This window comes from Haplochromis burtoni, unplaced genomic scaffold (genome assembly GCF_018398535.1).
Source record: "Haplochromis burtoni strain Fernald_Lab_line unplaced genomic scaffold, NCSU_Asbu1 Contig_21, whole genome shotgun sequence".
Taxonomy (NCBI): Eukaryota; Metazoa; Chordata; class Actinopteri; order Cichliformes; family Cichlidae; genus Haplochromis; species Haplochromis burtoni.
Window position 1 is genome coordinate 1,029,512 of NW_024582382.1, and position 19,133 is coordinate 1,048,644.

At 40.1% G+C, this 19,133-nt stretch overlaps 1 protein-coding gene across 2 annotated transcripts; it reads left to right on the forward strand.

Annotated features, from left to right (window-relative positions):
- The first annotated feature begins 5,912 nt into the window (after window positions 1-5,912).
- On the forward strand, window positions 5,913-18,601 carry atp6v0a1a (ATPase H+ transporting V0 subunit a1a). Of its 2 annotated transcripts, XM_005920340.3 has the most exons (22): window positions 5,913-6,048; window positions 7,116-7,279; window positions 7,757-7,835; window positions 8,014-8,111; window positions 8,198-8,326; window positions 9,189-9,271; window positions 9,505-9,631; window positions 9,716-9,798; window positions 9,880-9,973; window positions 12,499-12,711; window positions 13,037-13,187; window positions 13,455-13,594; window positions 13,731-13,897; window positions 14,003-14,093; window positions 14,252-14,370; window positions 14,468-14,684; window positions 14,793-14,900; window positions 14,992-15,099; window positions 15,624-15,668; window positions 16,161-16,278; window positions 16,410-16,581; window positions 17,588-18,601. In XM_005920340.3, the coding sequence occupies exons 2-22, from the start codon at window positions 7,163-7,165 to the stop codon at window positions 17,679-17,681; spliced, it is 2,553 nt and encodes an 850-aa protein (XP_005920402.1). In that variant the 5' UTR covers window positions 5,913-6,048; window positions 7,116-7,162; the 3' UTR covers window positions 17,682-18,601. The 2 variants fall into 2 exon arrangements, with proteins under 2 accessions (XP_005920402.1, XP_005920403.1); XM_005920341.3 differs by lacking the exon at window positions 15,624-15,668 and having other exon boundaries at window positions 5,914-6,048.
- Window positions 18,602-19,133: the final 532 nt, after the last annotated feature.

The following is a 19,133-nucleotide window of genomic DNA, read 5'->3' on the forward strand; positions in this document are numbered from 1 at the left end:
TACCATTGTGTCAACTGATCATTTGAAGATAGCATTATTAGAAACTGTATCAATAACTGATGGTGGTGATATAAAGAGTATTAGTCATTCAAAATAATTGTAAAGCGAAATTGTTTGATTTCTTTTCAGAATATAGATACCATGTCGAGCCAAATGGAAAATAATATCATAGCATTTATCGTATATTTATACTACTTCTTCTTTAATACTACTCCTACTAATATTATTATTATTATTATTATTATTAGTAGTAGTAGTAGTCGTAGTAGTAGGACTAGGAGTAGTAGTATTTCTTCATTGCTCTAGAAAACAGAATACTTTCTTTATGTTGCTGTATGTGTGTTTCCTTAATTGTTTCACTTACCGCCTGAGATAATGGAAACTCACTTAAACAAGAACCGAACGAGGCTCGTGTGGTGCTTTCGACTTGCGTAAATTAGAGGACTTTTTTTGACAGTTTTGGCGACTTAAACTTGGTCCTAAACGTTATATTTAATCAAAAAACACAAATACTATTAACTTAACTATTAAGATAATCATTTACTAACGTGGTTCACTTTCACTTCCCTCCAGTGGTCTCCAGGAGGAACAACAGTTGTACGCTACTGTTGTCATTTCACGTGCAATAGCGCAGTAGTACTTCCGGTTGGTTTGTTCAAAGTAAGAGCTGAGCTTTAGAGTCTCTTTGACCACCAGAGGTCAGGATGAAGTTCATGCAAATGAACCTTTCCCCTTTCATTTTCTGCTTGTGTTATATATTGCTGAATATATTTTGTACACATATAAATGTATATATTGCAAAAGGTACTTATACTCTTCCACCTCCACTGCCTTTACCCATTGCAGTTTCATCATTAGACCTGCCTTCCTCTCATTCACACACATGTATTCTATATTACTATTCTATAATGACTTAAATTCTTCTTGTCTCCAGAGTATGGCTCCACCTCTCCAGGCTGTCTTCCGATTGATCTCTACTATCACTAAAGATCACAATGTCTAAAATCTATACAATTTATCATTGCTTTGAATCCATCTGCCACTCCTACCACACAGGTCACCACATCAATATAGACTTCCCCATGCAACACCGCAGTTCCTCTCTTGGTACCCCATCAGATACTTTCTCTCTGTTCACAAAGGCGGGTGCAACTTCTTCTGAACCTCTTTAAAATCATCAATTACAACAATTTTGGTCTTGTTTAGGCAGCGAAATTAAATTACATTCTTAGAACTTCATTTACTGTAACTTTTTTTTTTATGATAAATGGAAAATATATCTTTAAAAAACAATAATATCTATTGATAAAAAATGAAAAAAATGTCTCTCCTAAGAAGCTCTTTTAGAACAGATGTAGTTGTGATGGAGGCCTTACTAAACAACAATGTATTAAAACAGACAACAGCAGATTGATACTTCTGCAAGGCATGAATGCCAAAATTACTTCTTTACAGGGGTTCTGATGTCTGTTCATCCATCCATCTCTTGCTCGGTTAACTTGGTTAAGGACATTGACTGAAAAACAATTAGGTCTTTGCCACAAGAAAAAACAAAACAAAACAAACAAATAAACAAAACCATTCCAAACAAACTCAATTGGGTTTATTTGAAGAACTTATAGATTTTATCCTGGAAAACAACAACAACAAACAAACAAGGAAAAAACTGTGAGTACCTAGTGTGGGTTTACAGCTTCTTCACACAGTACAAAAACATGCATGTTATGTTAATAGGTGATTCTAAATTGCCCATGAATGAGAGGTAGATAAAGTGCTTATAGCATATAGTGCTGCAAGAATGGATAGTTACAGTGTGACTTAAAAACAATGTGAGCAGTCAGTAAGAAGAGAAAAATGATGTGTACATAATGTGTATAAATGTGAGTACATTATGTGGCTATCTACAAGCACAAATGCCCGGAATATAAAAAAAATAATGCAACAATAAAACAGAATCCATTTATCCATTTAATTCATTTAGAATTTAGATTAAAAGAGAGCTCAAAAGAAGGGTTGGGACAGGGGTGGGGGTGGGGTCCACTGGCTTTTCAGAGTGTGGAAAACAGAGCTGACACATGCAAGAATTCTTGTCATTGCTTTGAATGTATATACTAGTTTGGAATGAGTGTTGATTGATCCTGAAATAGATAATTATACAAAAATGGGGACAGTGTTTAACAGTTTTAATGGTTATTCATGGTTATATATACATATACATATTCTAAATAGGTCTACAGTTCAAAATTCTGTAGACATATTATGGAGAAATCCACCATAGTGTGATGTGCGTTTCTAAATCGGCAAAATCATCACCATTGGGTACATTAGGTATGACAGTGACACTCTTGTTTCTATTGGTATACAATGTACTCACAATTCGAAGTTTTTAACTCCGGATCCGAGCTGGCCGAGTGAGATCTCGAGGGAGAACAAAGGGAAGCGGCGTCAGGAACAGGCTGAGAGCTCGTGCACACCGCACACCTCTGCCTAGCATCCTGCTCGCCAACGTCCAGTCACTGGAGAACAAGCTTGACGACCTCAGGGCCAGGATAAAGTTCCAGAGAGACATTCGGGACTGCAATCTCCTCTGCTTCACCGAGACATGGCTGAACCCAGCGGTGCCGGACCACGCCATCCAGCCGGCCGAGTTCTTCTCGGTTCACCGCATGGACAGGACACGGGACTCGGGGAAGTCAAGGGGAGGCGGCGTGTGTTTAATGGTGAACAACAACTGGTGCAACAGTGCGAACGTTGTTCCTCTCACACGCTCCTGCACACCAAATCTGGAACTACTGTCCATCATGTGTCGTCCTTTTTATCTACCTCGGGAATTTACATCGGTCATTGTAAGTGCCGTTTATATTCCACCACAAGCGGACACGGTCACCGCCTTATGCGAGCTGCATGAGGCACTCACACAGCACCAGACACAACACCGGGACGCTGCGCTTATTGTGACGGGGGACTTTAATAGCGCCAACCTCAAACGCGCAGCGCCGAACTTTTATCAACACATCACCTGCCCCACCAGGGGTGAAAGGACACTGGACCACTGCTACACTACGGTCAAGGACGGCTACAAGGCACAATCCCGCCCCCCGTTTGGCAAATCTGATCACGCCGCCATACTTCCTCATGCCAAAATACAAACAAAGGCTGAAACAGGAAGTTCCGGTTCAGAGGAAGGTCGCGCGCTGGACGGACCAATCGGTGGCCGCGTTACAGGACGCACTCGATGACGCAGACTGGGGCATGTTCAGAAACAGCTCCGACGATGACGTCAACGTGTTTACGGAAGCGGTTGTGGGATTCATCGGGAAACTAGCGGATGATACCGTGGAGACAAAGACTATCACAACGTTTCCCAACCAGAAGCCGTGGGTGGATAAAACCATCCGCGACGCTCTGAGATCCCGCACCGCTGCCTACAACACGGGACTCATGACGGGGGACATGGACCCGTACAAAGCCGCGTCATATAACGTGCGGAGGGCGGTGAAAGAGGCGAAGCAGCGCTACGGGAGGAAACTAGAGTCACAACTCCAACAGAGTGACTCTAGGAGCCTGTGGCGGGGACTAAGGACAATAACGGACTATAAAGCACCAACAACCGGTATGACGAACGCGGCCGTGACTCTGGCAGACGAGCTGAACACTTTCTATGCTCGCTTCGAGGCTGCAGCTAAGGTCTCCAACAATGCTAGTGTTAGCGGCGCTAACGGCTGCAGACAGGAAGATACTGCCAGCACCGGAAACGTGCTCGTCATCTCCGAGCATGAAGTAAGGAGAGCCTTCAAGAGAGTGAACACCAGGAAAGCAGCAGGACCAGACGGCATCCCAGGTCGTATCCTAAGAGACTGCGCATACCAGCTAGCTCCTGTGTTCACTGAGATATTCAACATCTCTTTATCTCAGTCGGTGATCCCCACATGCTTCAAAGAGTCCATCATTGTTCCTGTCCCGAAGAAACCCCACCCTGCTTCTCTCAATGACTATCGCCCTGTAGCCCTCACCTCAGTAGTGATGAAGTGCTTTGAACGCCTGGTCAGAGACTTCATCATTTCTTCACTACCAGACACACTGGACCCACTACAGTTCGCTTACCGTCCAAATCGTTCCACAGACGATGCCATCTCTCATCTCCTCCACACATCACTCACTCACTTGGACACTAGAAGGGGGAATTATGTTAAAATGCTCTTCATAGACTACAGCTCTGCATTTAACACCATAATTCCCTCCACACTCACCACCAAGCTGGAGCATCTGGGACTCAGCTCATCTATGTGTCAGTGGATCTCCAACTTCCTAACTGGCAGACCACAGGCAGTAAGGATGGGCGGACATGTCTCAGCCTCCACCACTCTCAGCACTGGAGCCCCCCAGGGGTGTGTTCTGAGCCCCCTGCTGTACTCTTTGTACACATATGACTGTGTGGCCACTACCAGCTCCACCACCATCATCAAGTTTGCTGACGACACCGTCGTGGTGGGCCTGATCTCTGATAACAACGAGACGGCCTACCTGAAGGAGATTAGGAATCTGGAGAACTGGTGCCAGAGGAACAACCTCCTTCTAAACGTCAGTAAGACAAAGGAGCTGATAGTGGACTTCAGCACTAAGCAGGAGAGGAACTACCAGACCCCCGTCATCAACGAGTGCCCAGTGGAGAGAGTGGACAGCTTCAAATACCTCGGAGTTCACATCACGCAGGACCTGTCATGGTCCTGTCACATCAACACCGTGGTGAAAAAGGCCCGACAGCGTCTCTACCACCTCAGACGCTTGAGAGACTTCCAACTGCCCTCCAAGGTGCTCAGGAACTTTTACTCGTGCACCATAGAGAGCATCCTGGCGGGAAACATCTTAACCTGGTTCGGGAACAGCACCATGCAGGACAGACGAGCTCTACAGAGGGTTGTGCGGTCAGCTGAGCGCACCATCCGCTCCGAGCTCCCTGACCTGCACTCAATCTACAGCAGGCGGTGCTGGACCAAGGCCAGGAAGATCGTGAAGGACCTCAGCCATCCCAACAACAGACTGTTCTCTCTGTTGAGGTCAGGAAAGCGATTCCGCTCCCTGAAGACCAACACAGAGAGACTGAGGAGGAGCTTCTTCCCGCAGGCGATACGGTCTCTCAATCACACCACCACACAGTACTGACCCACACATATGGTTCTTACACACACACTGGACTTTCTGGACTTTGTTTTTGCACAACACTGGTCACTATATTCTTCATTTCCGGTTAATACTTGTACAGCTGCTGTTATTGTGTATATATTTATTTAGATTTAGATTTCTTCATACATTCTTATATAGTTCTATATTGTGTATTTTGTTGTACAGTTATTTTATTTTCAACTTTAATTTATATATTTTATCTTATTCTCCCAGTTAAATTTACCCTTCATTCTAATTTGTGTTGTACAGTTATTTCATTTTTAACCTTAATTTATATTTTATTCCTTCCTAGTTAAATTTACCCTTTTTAATTTTTCATATTTATTTCCTATCTTATTCATAGCCTTTTCCTTTTTTGTTTTCTTTAGGTCACGAGCAGTTGTCCAAGCATTTCACTACATATCGTACTGTGTATGACTGTGTACGTGACAAATAAAATTTGAATTTGAATAAAATCTGAGTGGGTTTAAGGATTATGTCATAATTTCTATGTCATTTGATGTCTCTGTTACACGTTTGTAAAGTAAGTCTGTCTTTTGGTTTTCTTGATGTGCAGGCTATCATTTTTTTGTATTATAATTGTGTACTCTCAATTCATATATTTTGGAATTTGTCAAAAAAAGTCAATACTTCCGGCGAGGGCATTCAAAATAAAAGTTTCAAAAAGATTTAAGAACGAAGTCCTGGTGGTTGTATAGTGATCACGTGGTTATGGTTCGTCGGCGTCGTCGATCGTCATAGGTTTCCGGGACACTTCCGCTTCGAAAGTCGAGGAGTAACCCTGTCAAACGGCCGAGCAGTCCACAACAAACAGCAAAGAGGCATCTGTAAGATAAAAAGGAAGAGACGATCTCCACGTAAACAGTAAGGACAACTATTTGTAAGGTTATAAGCAATTTTGTTAATATTACGCTAACACTAATGTATTAATTTGTGGGCTAAGTAAGTGAAGCTAATTGCTGAACAACAGGTGTGCCAAATTAGCGTTAGCTCGGCTGCTCATTCGGCTAATTGTTATCCAAGTTAAGACAGCCCGATTTCAGTAGATAATAGTAAAATAGCATGTCGTTGCACTAATGTTAAAGTTCGCCTCTAACCAGTAACGCTGGCTACTCTAAGCACTGCTGTCAGCTCGTGTATGCATTGCTCCACCATCGCTAATTGGCTCTTCTGTTATGGTAGTGTTGCTGGATCAATACCTTGTAAAAATGACAAAGGTTTTGTTTATTCTAAGCAGCTACTTGTAGGCTTTCTGACTTGTTTGGCTGTAATGGGTGAAGCCTCTGTAGTCAGGTGATTGTACCACCTGTCTGACGTGTTTGAGCGCCTCTGCTGTTAATTATTGAGCTAAATGCAAGGCGTTTAAAAGGTGTAGTTGCTTATGCTTCCAAACCTGCTTTAGTTACATGTACACTCAGTGGTGATGGAGGTCTTGTAGTCGGTGAAGCTTACTACAGCTACAGGTCACATGCTCCCCTTTAATCCAAACATAAGCCGTGTGTGGTAGTTTTTTACAGCAGGGGGTTATTATACTGCTTAGCTGCAAAGCATAAAATCTATACTTTTTAGTTTTAGCTAAACGCTCTTTAAGAGGTGCTTTCTCATGGCCTTGGCTCTTAACCTGTGTTTTATATTTGCAGCAGAAATGAGGTCCTCTTATTGTGTTGCAGTAGCGCAGATCAAACTCTTTGACCATAAGTGCATTCTTGCACTGATCATGAGATCAGCATGAGGCCTGGCTTTTTTATTTCTTCTTTCTTAAAAAAAAAAAAAAAAAACTTGGTACACTGGTGTTAAACTAACACCTCACTGTTAAAGGCTTCCTCATTAGTGACAGAGAAAAGTGCAGAATGTAGAACTGTTAAGGTCCACTACATTTTTTTTTTTTTTTTTTTTGCTTTAGCGTTCTCTAATTTTTTATATTTGTTGAGGTGATTTGTGGATTCACGGGTGCTGAGTGCTCACATCTTGTAGCAACATGGGAGAGCTCTTCAGAAGTGAAGAGATGACGCTGGCTCAGCTCTTCCTCCAGTCGGAAGCTGCCTACTGTTGTGTCAGTGAACTGGGAGAGATAGGGATGGTCCAGTTTCGTGACGTAAGTCTGTTTTTTTTATTTATTTATTTATTTTTTTAATCAAACTTCTAAAGCATTACTTTTTATTATCTTCTACTATCTGAAAGTCGCATTAATTAATTATTACGGTCATGCATGTGGTGACGTAAACAACATCATTAGTGGCACTATTGAGAGAGTGGATGCCTTCTGCATCATGTGCTCACAGCTGACCCTCATACGTGCATGAGAAAAGCCATTCCTGACAAGTCCTGAGGGAAGCTTTCATCTTGAGCGTAAGATGGACAGTAACACAGAAGCTCTGTGCATCAGCATGTCTTGTATCATCAAATTGTTTCCATTAGTTTAAGAAACTATACCCATTACAGAGTTTAGACTTAACAGAATATATTAAGTCTAAATAGTGTTTACAAAAACCTGCATTATGGCAGCTATTGGTTATATTCTTTTAATTGAATTGTTTATATTCGTTGAACCTTGTGTGTTTTTCCTTTGCAGCTGAATCCTGATGTGAATGTGTTCCAGAGAAAGTTTGTCAATGAAGTACGACGATGTGAGGAGATGGATCGTAAACTCAGTGAGCGCTCTTAAATGTTCATTTTTCTATACCAAACTGCATTAGTTAAGTTTCCACCCCTTAAAGTATTAAAATACAGTTATATGAAGATGGTAGTTCATTATCCAAGCTTTACCATTCACTTGTATCCCTTTTTTTAAACACCTTCTGAAAACCTTCTTTTACATTTCTCTCATAGGGTTTGTGGAAAAAGAAATTAAGAAGGCTAACATCCCAATACTCGATACAGGAGAGAACCCAGAAGTTCCTTTTCCAAGGGACATGATTGACTTGGAGGTGATTTTTGTTTCTTAAAGATAAGTGTAAGTGCTGTCATCTGCTACTTCAGTCAGCTCATCATCCCTCTCATTGTTTCTCCATAGGCCACATTTGAGAAACTGGAGAATGAACTGAAGGAAATAAACACCAACCAAGAAGCGCTAAAGAAGAACTTCCTGGAACTGACCGAGCTCAAGCACATTCTGCGTCGCACACAACAATTTTTTGATGAGGTCAGCTTAACTGCACACAGGCCTATAAAACAGCAGCACTCCAGCCTGTCGGTATAACACTGCCATAGCCAGAAAGGGAATTGTGACTTTTACATTTACAATCTCTAACTGTAAATCAAAAAGAAGCAAATATTTAACTAGTAACATCGGAAGAAGCAAATTGTTAAATGGCTTTTGTTTTGTATCCAAGAACAGGCTGTAGTGAAAACAATACTTAACTTTTAGAAATGTATTTATTGTGGCAATTGGGAAGTCATTGATGGCTTACAGTCTGCTGATAGGCTGCCTGGTATGGTCTTTGTTTCATACAGACGGAAGCACTTATTGCTGCTATTGACGCTTTGGTAAAGCAGTGTTTGCACTCATGTCTTTTTATGGCTGTTCACATGCTGACCCATTTACACAGGTTATTCACAGTAGTTCCTGTACATTAAACGCCCTGCTGTTTAGTACTTGACACTGATTTCATTCCAGGCACTTTGTTCATTTGCCAGACTTAATCCTTGCTTTTTCACCTTTGGCCAGCACCTATTTCACTTCACTGCCTTTGAAAGCAAACCTGGCTGTTGACTTACCACGTTAGGTCATCTTTTGCAAGTTATTATGAGCTTTGATGAAGGTGAATCATTAAGCCAGATAAAAAGATGTTCAGCCATTAACTGGAGTGAGAAACTTTTTTTTAATTTTTTTTAATTTTTAATTTTTTATTAAGCTCCCATCTGAATGTCAATGTTGCTGTAAATAAAAGCAGTTTGAGACATTTCATGGTAATTTTTGTGTGTGTGTGTGTGTGTGTGTGTATACACTGTAGAGAAATGATTATGTTGCTATTGTTACTAATGATTTGTTGTCTGTCCTGTAGATGGAGGATCCCAGTTTACTTGAGGAGTCATCCATTCTCCTGGACCCAAATGAGCCCGTTAGAGTAGCTCCTCTCAGGCTAGGGTGAGTCTGTTTTGTAGTACTGCACAATTTAAATACCTCCCACAGATGAGCTCTGATTGCCCCTCGTAGTCAGGCATCCCAGGTCATCTAAAGCAGAAATCCATGCAAAATTTATCTTCAGTTTGGAATTCCTTCAGTCCGCACCCAAAAGTGATTGTTTTAGCTTTCTTGTCTTTGAAGTTAATCAGAGGGTATTTATATTCCTTTATTTATCTTTCTAACATATTCTATAGATTTGTTGCTGGAGTCATTGGCAGGGAGCGGATTCCCAACTTTGAGAGGATGCTATGGAGAGTTTGCAGAGGTAATGTGTTCCTGAGACAGGCAGATATTGAAGATCCTTTGGAAGACCCAACTACGGTAAGTGCTGCTCACAAATGAAACAATTGTGAAAGTAGTTGAGATGTTTGTGTTTTCTAACTTAACTTGGTGATGTTTCCACAGGGTGATCAAGTCCACAAATCTGTCTTCATCATATTTTTCCAAGGAGACCAGCTGAAGAATCGAGTGAAGAAAATCTGTGAGGGGTAGGTGAATTTGCATTTCTACTGTTAATGAAGTGTCGTTGACCAATAGATTTTTTTGCTTACTTATTAATGTGTTTCTAGATTCAGAGCGACACTGTACCCATGTCCAGAAACCCCACAGGAGAGGAAAGAGATGCTTGCTGGGGTGAATGCTCGCATCGATGACCTGCAAATGGTAAATACACATACTCAGAACTGTCTTACTAACACTGAAAAGCAAGCTTCATTTGGTTGTTTCTTTTTTTTTTTTTCTCTCATTTTTGCTCTGTCAGCAAGACATTTTTTCTTTGTCATGAAGACGTTACCACATTTCCTCCTCTTGCTCATGAGGATGTGAGTTATTTTCTGTGCAGAGACATGTCCTTTAACAGGAAACCACGTTTTTGTTTTTCTTGTGCGAGTAGTGCAGTGTGTTTCCTAACTCCTCATAGCAGTTGTCTACTCCCAAAGTGGCTCAAGGGAATCCCTCCTTCCTTTTGCTTTGCACATGACACTCCTCTTGGTTTTTGACCATGTAATGTTACAGCAGGTAAAAGAAGTGTTGAACACAAATCAGTTTTCATTTTCTAAGTAAATGTATATCTAAAGGGGTTATTGACATGAAATTCTCACCAGATGTCAGTAACAACCTATCCATTTTATACATAAAAAGAAATGAAACCATAGATGTCCATAAAGTGTAATAATGAGAAATGAAACAGTAGAAAAGGTTTTGAGTACATGAAGAAAGGTATAAAAAAAAAAAAGCATGGAAGCTTATCTTAGTTAGAAAACAATCCTGCCACTTAGTTCAAATTAATGTTAGCTAGTTCAATCCCAGCTGATGACCTAAAAGACGTTGTTTCATTACCAAGATGCCAACATGTCATGATGGGTAAATCCAGTGAGCTCTCTCAAAACCTTTGCAGCCTTATTGTTGCAAAACATACTGACGCCATTGATTACAGAAGAATTTCTAAACTAGTGAAGGTTGCAGTGAGCACTGTTGGGGCCATAAATTAAAAAGCATAATTAGAAGAGTTGTCCAAGAGCCAAGGACCACTTGTGGAGAGCTATACAAAGACCTGGAATCAGCAGGTACAATTGTTTCAAAGAAAACGATAAATAATGCACTTGACTATCGTGGCCTGTATGCATGCTCACCACAGAAGACTACATTGCTAAAGAAAACAAGCCTGTGAAATACTGACAGAATGCAGTCTGGCCAGATGAGACCAAAGCTGAACTCTTTGGATGCCATAATACACACCATGTTTGGAGGTCAAAAGGCACCGCTTACCATCCCAAAAACACCATACTAACAGCGAAGTTTATATTATTAAAGGAAGGATTAATGGGAAAATGTACAGAGACCTTTTTGATAAAATCCTACCTGAGCAATTCATGTGACCAGTTTCTCGATATGAAATATTCAACAAATCTCAGTTCAAGCATGTTCAATACTTTTATTTTTCCCTGTGTTATTTTTTTAATTATTACACTATTTTATGTTTATTTTTAATACTTATTTTACCCACTGTACATGCAGTGCTATGGGGATTTTACATCATGTTACACAGACTCTGGTATCACTGAGGTCCCACATGCTACTTCACTCTGTCAACCTGATGTGTCAGCACAGTTCAAGTGTCATGTACTCGGATATTGATGAAACAATGACAGTTTAAACCACAGGAAGTTAAAAAAAAAACTTGCACAAGACAGTTGCTTGATACTCAACATGCCCTGTGCATGACAAATCAATGGATACTTCTTTGCTCCTCTGCATGCTGGGGGAATGTGAATCTCTGTGTTTGTGGATTATGCTTGTTGCTACTTGGGCATGAGATCCACGTAACAGAATGGCATGTCAGTGTTGTCTCAATAGCAGGCAAGAATTTGGGTGTGGGAGACAACAGAGATAGATATGAGCCTTCTCTTTGCTAGTCATGGGCTGGGCTTTTAATCTCAGTCATAGAGCAACATATCTGGGAATATTCTGTCTCCCTTATGGGAATCCCTTAATGGATTAGACACCGTGTTGCTCTTTAGCATGACCTTTTGCTCACCATTTATGCCAGTAAAAGGAACGTCTGATTCATTTATACTATTTTTGTTTTCCTTCGATTCAGTTTAACATTAGGGCTGTGTAATATTAGATTTTTACCTTCAAGGTCATCAAAAAAAATTATAGTAATATTGTGATAGATATAGAAACTTGAGAAAAAAAATATTAAAATGAATCCGTAGTTTCATTAACCGTGTCCTTGGTTTTAGTAAAATGATTGCATTCGAACTTGAAACTAAATGAAAATAAATGTGTATTGAGGTGCAGAGATGTGTGTAACCTTTACTGTACAAAACCATACGCGCATTTACACAATGTCTAGTTGCAAGGTATTATATTTCACACACCTGTTATTGTATTTTTATGAATGGTAAATGTCAGTGAAGAACATGACAGTTTCTAACAATTATATTCAGAAGTTTTAATAATGGGTCTGATTTGGAGAAAGGCACCAGCATTACACTGATGCAGTTTCTGCTGAAACATGATGGCAGGAATGGCTGTTGGCTTTCTGTGTGACTTGTTTTTAGAGAGTCTCATTGACATTCATAGATTTATTTATGTGGCCAAAAGAATTCTTCATGATCTCACTGATCATGTCAAAAAAAATGTATTGCTACTGTGGCCATCACTGCTCTTGTTTGTCATTAAAGGTGCTTAACCAGACTGAGGACCACAGGCAGAGGGTCCTGCAGGCTGCAGCCAAGACAATAAGAGTTTGGTTTATCAAGGTGAGGAAGATGAAGGCCATCTACCACACCCTCAACCTGTGCAACATCGATGTCACTCAGAAGTGTCTGATTGCTGAGGTGTGGTGTCCCATCTCAGACCTGGACTCCATTCAGTTTGCCCTGCGTAGGGGGACGGTGAGTAACAGAGGAGCAGTTTATATTTGGTGTAAACTAGCCAGTCAGGTTTTTACAAGGAAGATGATTTCATGTTTGAAAAAAATCAGTTTCTACTAAATGTTTTGGGTTTTTTTTTTGTTTGTTTTATGGTTGAGTCCTTTTTGCTATATTGTCTAGTTCTACATGTGGTGTAACAATAACAAGAACTCGTTATGGCTCTCAGCACATGATCCGATTCTTGGAATAGCTAGTTTTGCATTGTTCCAGGCTTGATGATCTAAAGTTAGGACTTTTGTTGCATGACATTCATTTTTTTTTTTTTTTTTTTTTTTTTTGGTTTTAGGAGAAGAGCGGCTCTACTGTGCCTTCAATCCTCAATAGAATGCAGACCAAACAGACCCCTCCAACCTACAACAAGACAAACAAGTTCACCTCAGGCTTCCAAAACATTGTGGATGCTTATGGAATTGGCAGCTACCGTGAGATTAACCCAGGTAAGCAAACTATGAATTCTGTGTGTTAATGCCCAGCTGGTTTGTGTGGACCTTTTTGTATAATGTGGCAGTAGGTTTCTATAATCTGTTTACTCAGCTGCCTTAAGTATTGAGTTACAGACAATTAAAAGGCTTTTACTTCAGCTCCCTCATCAACCATTATCACCATGTTGGAACATTGTGCATGTTTCATTCATTTCTTTCTTTCTTTATTGACATACTACACCACCCTCCACCCTTGTATGATGCCTGCCTCCTTGTCTCCAGCACCATACACCATCATTACGTTCCCCTTCCTATTTGCGGTTATGTTTGGTGATCTGGGCCATGGGACACTCATGACCTGTGCTGCTCTATACCTTGTGTTAAGAGAAAGCAGACTGATGGCACAGAAGAATGATAATGAGGTATGGATCCCATCATTACCATCTCATTAGTCCTAAACCATCCCTTGTCGATGACACACAAGCACCGATTCCACAGGACATCGTGCATTTTATTTTCACAGTTTCCTTATGAAAGTTCAATATCTTTTTGTGACAGATATTCAACATGATGTTTGGGGGGCGCTACATAATTCTGCTGATGGGAGTCTTCTCAATGTACACTGGCATTATTTACAATGACTGCTTCTCAAAGTCCCTAAATGTGTTTGGGTCTGGATGGAGTGTCAGACCAATGTTCAATTCCAGAGCTGGAGGCAACTGGACGTAAGTGTCACTGGTAATAATTGACAAGAGCTTTAACACAGGGACTTCTTTTTTTTGTTCAGTATGTAAGCTCAAAAATCTGATCTCTGTCCTCATTCTGTTCAGGGATGGTACACTTAATAGCAGTACAGTTTTGCAGTTGGACCCAGCAGTTGATGGAGTCTTCAATGGGCCGTACCCCATTGGCATTGATCCAGTAAATCATTTTGTTTTTAATCTTTTGGAGCTCCATATTTATACATCTATGTCAGCTATTTTGTCTGTCAGTTACAAAAAAAATCCACAAAAGTCAGCAGTCATAAACTAACCTGAATACTCGCATAGTTTATAATTCGTAATTGCATTATGTCTCAGATATGGAGCATTTCTGTCAACAAGCTGTCATTCCTCAACTCCTTCAAGATGAAGATGTCTGTTATCCTGGGGGTAATTCACATGCTGTTTGGAGTCACGCTAAGTCTCTTCAACCACCTGTGAGATTTCCATACCTATGTATAATTATGCATTGATTCTTATGTTTTTCTTTTTGAATTTGTGGACTTCTAATATTCTTTTTGTGGTTTTCCTCAGGTATTTCAACAAGCCCCTGAATATTTACTTGGGTTTCATTCCAGAGATTATCTTCATGGCCAGCCTGTTTGGCTACCTAGTCATTCTGATCTTTTATAAGTGGGTCTCCTATGGTGCACGCACTTCCAGGGATGCTCCCAGTCTCCTTATTGCCTTTATTAACATGTTCCTGTTCAATTACAATGACCCCAATAATAAACTGTTCTACAGAGGACAGGTGAGATCAGCATACTTGCAACTTTATTTTTGTCATGAATGAAGAGATCCATCTAACTGTCCTTATTTTTTTTCTCTTGTACTTACTTTCCACCTTTTTTTTTTGTAGATGGCCATACAATCCCTTTTGGTGGTAATCGCCTTGGCATGTGTCCCCTGTATGTTAATAGTAAAAACTCTGGTTATGCGAAGACAGTATTTGTGGCGGAAGCATCTGGTAAGATAAAGCAGTCTGCGCTCACAGTCACTCACTATACTTTTATAATAGATTTAAATAGATTACCTCATTAAGTTTCACTGTGTTACAGGGTACACAGAACTTTGGAGGAATCAGGGTGGGCAATGGGCCCACTGAGGATGAGGCTGAAATCATCCAGCATGACCAGCTCGCACAGCAATCTGAGGATGAACCTGAGGTAAAAGATGTGTTCCCACAATAACACTGAAGTCAAACATCAAAAGTTAATGTCTTTTTGTATTACAATAATTGCATACAGAGCATAAGTAACAACAGGACAGCAGCTTGCTGGAGTAACTCGGGAGAAGCACAAGTTAAAGGATCTTTTCACATCTTTGAATAATTTAGTCTTTCAACCTTAGTTGGAGACAGAAACTTGATGCCTTGTTTTTCCATTTCCACCCTTACTGTCAACATCAATAATGAATACAGACATTATGGATCCATTTTCTTGTAATTCCTGCACAGATTTAACACAACCATGAACAGATGGCGAGTAGTGAGTTATTTTACCTGGACTTCATAATTTTACTTATGTAATCTGATTACTCGTTTTATTTTAAGATGATCTGAAAGCACAGTGTGCTCATTCGCTAATGTTGGATTCACTCGATTCTCCTTTTAAATAATTAACTGGTTTCTCTTGTTACTTTCCTGTTTATTGACGTTTGCCTGTCCGTGTGTGTGATGTCAATAACCAAGCGTTGCCTTTTGTCACCTGCTTTCAAGGCCTGTGAGGAGGAAGAGGTAGGACAGGAGCTCATGCTGCACATCCACCTGCACCCTATCCCCTCATGTTAATATACATGTCTTCAAAGTCTTTCCTTTACTGCCCCTGCTTTGTTGTCAACCATTGCCTGCTGCTACTAGTTGCGTCTGAATGTTTGTCATTGTATGGTCCGGTCAGGGACTTCTAAATGTATTCTATTGAAAATGGGCAGGGATTCGTCATGTGGCGGGTGCCAGTAGGCCAGTGCTTCCCTATGGTCTTGGTGATGTGCATGAGGCATCAGGAGGGCAGCTGACTCTTTGGGTTCACAGGTTCTTATGATGATGATACCTCTTTTTATTTTCGGGGTTGATGATCTACAACAAAAAATGGCTTTTCTGTCAATTCCCTCAATCATTGGTGACACATTAAAGCTGACTTCTCCTCTGTGGACCTCAGGACCTGTTGTAGAGATGTTGTTTTCTACTTTTTTTTTATGCTGAGTAAATGAAACCAACTTTTACCCACAGTTTAACTTTGCGGATGTAGCAGTGCATCAGGCCATTCACACCATAGAGTATTGCCTGGGTTGTATCTCCAACACTGCTTCCTATCTGAGGCTTTGGGCCCTCAGTCTGGCTCATGCACGTAAGTCGCTTCACCTGCAGTATTCGGTTATTTAGTAAGAGAAATGGCTCACTGTATTAACACCTAAATGCTTTGACTCTCAAAGGAATCAGAATAGTAAAGTTGGTGTGTATGTGCTTTCTTATTCACAGAGCTGTCAGAGGTGCTGTGGTCCATGGTGATGCGCATAGGCCTTTATTCTCGCAGCCTTGGAGGCTTCATCCTTCTGGCCATAGTATTTTACGTCTTCGCTGTTCTCACAGTTGTTATTCTTCTCATTATGGAAGGCCTGTCAGCGTTTCTGCACGCATTGCGACTGCATTGGTAAGTTTAGTTTTAATGTTGTTTTTTAGGATTTGTATATGTATTTGCTTGGGTTTGATATTAAACATACACTAATACCTTTGTGAAAACTTGTTAGTGTTGAAGGATAGGACTCCTTAAGGCAAATTACTGTCATTGCTACAAAAGCAAAGCTCTAGCTCCACCTGCAGGCTACAATTAATGTCTCAGTGACCATCCCAGGTGCTCAAGTTAACAAACTGGTTTTCCAATCATCTCTCCTGGCCTCTGTCCTGGAATAAGTCTGCTCTTGTCAATGTGGTGCTGTTCATTTATGCTCTATGTGTGGCATGCATAACAGTCTGTGGCTCGGCACCGATGAGCCTTTGTTGCCTCCTCATAAATGTCTTTGTCTGGCTTTGCTGAATGTCACGCTGGTTTTATAGTTCACCGGCACATTCACAGAGCACGTCTGTGTTGCAGCCGGCCTTCACGATAATTGTCCTTTCCACAGGAATGCTGGCTGAGCGTGCTTTCACAAATTGTCTTCATGGACAGTCTGTTTACATTTTAAGCGAGGGAAACTAAACGACCCCTCCCCCAATCAAAATATTTTTATTTCCAGTGATATCTGGAAACCATGTAATTACTGAACATCAAACTGACAAAACTGATACGCACAATGTGCAATATGTAATACTACATATTTCTTCTTGCCACACCAGACGGGCTTTGGAATGAATGCTATCCATGGCAGCTCAGCTAAAAGGTCATCCAGCCATCACTTAGCATTGGCCTTTTTTAAAAATAGACCCTGATCATTTTCCTGAAGGGAAGAGGCTTAGGTGTCTGTCCCAGGATGTAGACATGAGCTTATGCAGGTGTGTGCAGACTGTGGAATGAAGAGCAGGGGTCATCAGCCGCTACTGCTCTGCTCAGCATTAACCAAGCTGCCAGCTATCGTCACTGTATGCACGACAAGGTTATTGTATGAAAGTATATATGTCTTTTTTTTCAGACTGATTTTTATTGATTTCTTTAATCGTAGGGTGGAGTTCCAAAACAAGTTTTACTCAGGCAACGGCTTTAAGTTCCTACCTTTCAACTTTGAAAGCATCCTGGACGGCAGAGCTGAAGACTGAACAAATCCACTTCCTCAGTTCATGCCTCTAATCTGTTGAATTTGTGTGGTGGTGAATAGTGATATTTTTTTGTGTGATGCAGTTTCCACCTACTTGTTACCATAGCTACATAACTACTACATACTATTTACTTAGTCACTCGTCATCGTGTCTTGTGTTTTAAACTTCCCACTAGAATTGGTATCTGGAATATGTATTCAAACATAATTATTTATTCATTCCTTAATAGCCTTGATTCTAATCTGTTGTCTTCTTTTAGTCGGGCCTTTTTATTTTATCTGTTTTATTTAGTTAAATGTTATTTATGTATTTGGTTTTTTTTGTTTTTTGTTTTTTTTCTCCCTTTATTGCACTGCAACTTATGTACCATATACACCATGTTTAAAGTTCATATCTGCTGCTGATGGATTTAGGGGATGACAGACTTGTTTTCTGATTTTCTTGTATGTCTTCGTATTGTTATATTCTAATTTTCTTTGCTTTTCAGAATCATTTCTCAGTCAAAACCTTGTGCACTGCACAGCTCATCTATTTGGTTTAATAAGAAAGAAAATGCATACTAACCTCACACAGAGCTCTATAGCTCTGAAGGGAATGTTAACCAGTTCTTTGCAAATGAAAAGACTTTTTCATCCATTTGAGCCATTGATATGTTTTGTCTCTGTTCTCTCTGACGATCTACGTGACAACAGGGGAATCTATAGGTGTCCTAGTAGGTGGATTTTCTGTAGAAATGTTGCACTGAAATCATTGCACATTATCAGTCTCACTTTAGATTTTGGGTCCTGTATTATGTTTTCATTTATGTTCAGTTTTTTTTGATTTGACACAGTTAGAAAGCAGTAAGAACCACATACAGCAGACATGATCTTGTCAGAAAGGATTAAGCATCACACGAACAATAAAGTGGGAAAGGCTTTAAAATGTGGTGTTTGGTTTGATTTTTGCTTATCTTACTTTCTGCTGCAGCAGTAGAGCAAAAACAAAAAGGTAGCACTTTATTAAGTTTGTTAGTAAGTGCTTAGGTCATCATTTATATATCATTACTCATCCTTAATATGCTATTTATGTATGTTTGTCCATCTGTTACTGTTACACGATATACAGCTATAGCTATCACTGCTGCTACATCACTGCTAGTATAATCATATCAGTCATAATACATCTTAATGAATGGCATAACAAAAGGGAATAATGATATATAAATGATGAATTAACCATTTGCTAATACCGTAATAATGCCCTAATAAAGTGAAATTATTATAAAGTGCTACATACAAAAGTTACCTTTTTTAAATGTGTATTTAGAAATACATTTTGACTTTTTTTTTCCTTTTTTTTTTTCTTCCCCTCAATCATGCCAAACTTAATGTATGGACTTTAAAGTTTTTAGAAACACTTTACAGAAAATCTCAAACTTTATGTATAATGATTTGTTTTACTTTAAACCTC

Coding starts and splice junctions, on each gene's coding strand:
- atp6v0a1a (XM_005920340.3), top strand. CDS start 7,163: ATGGGAGAGCTCTTCAGAAGTGAAGAGATGACGCTGGCTCAGCTCTTC. Junction 8,327..9,188: donor CACAACAATTTTTTGATGAG/GTCAGCTTAACT, acceptor TCTGTCCTGTAG/ATGGAGGATCCCAGTTTACT. Junction 15,669..16,160: donor AGGCCTGTGAGGAGGAAGAG/GTAGGACAGGAG, acceptor TTTTACCCACAG/TTTAACTTTGCGGATGTAGC.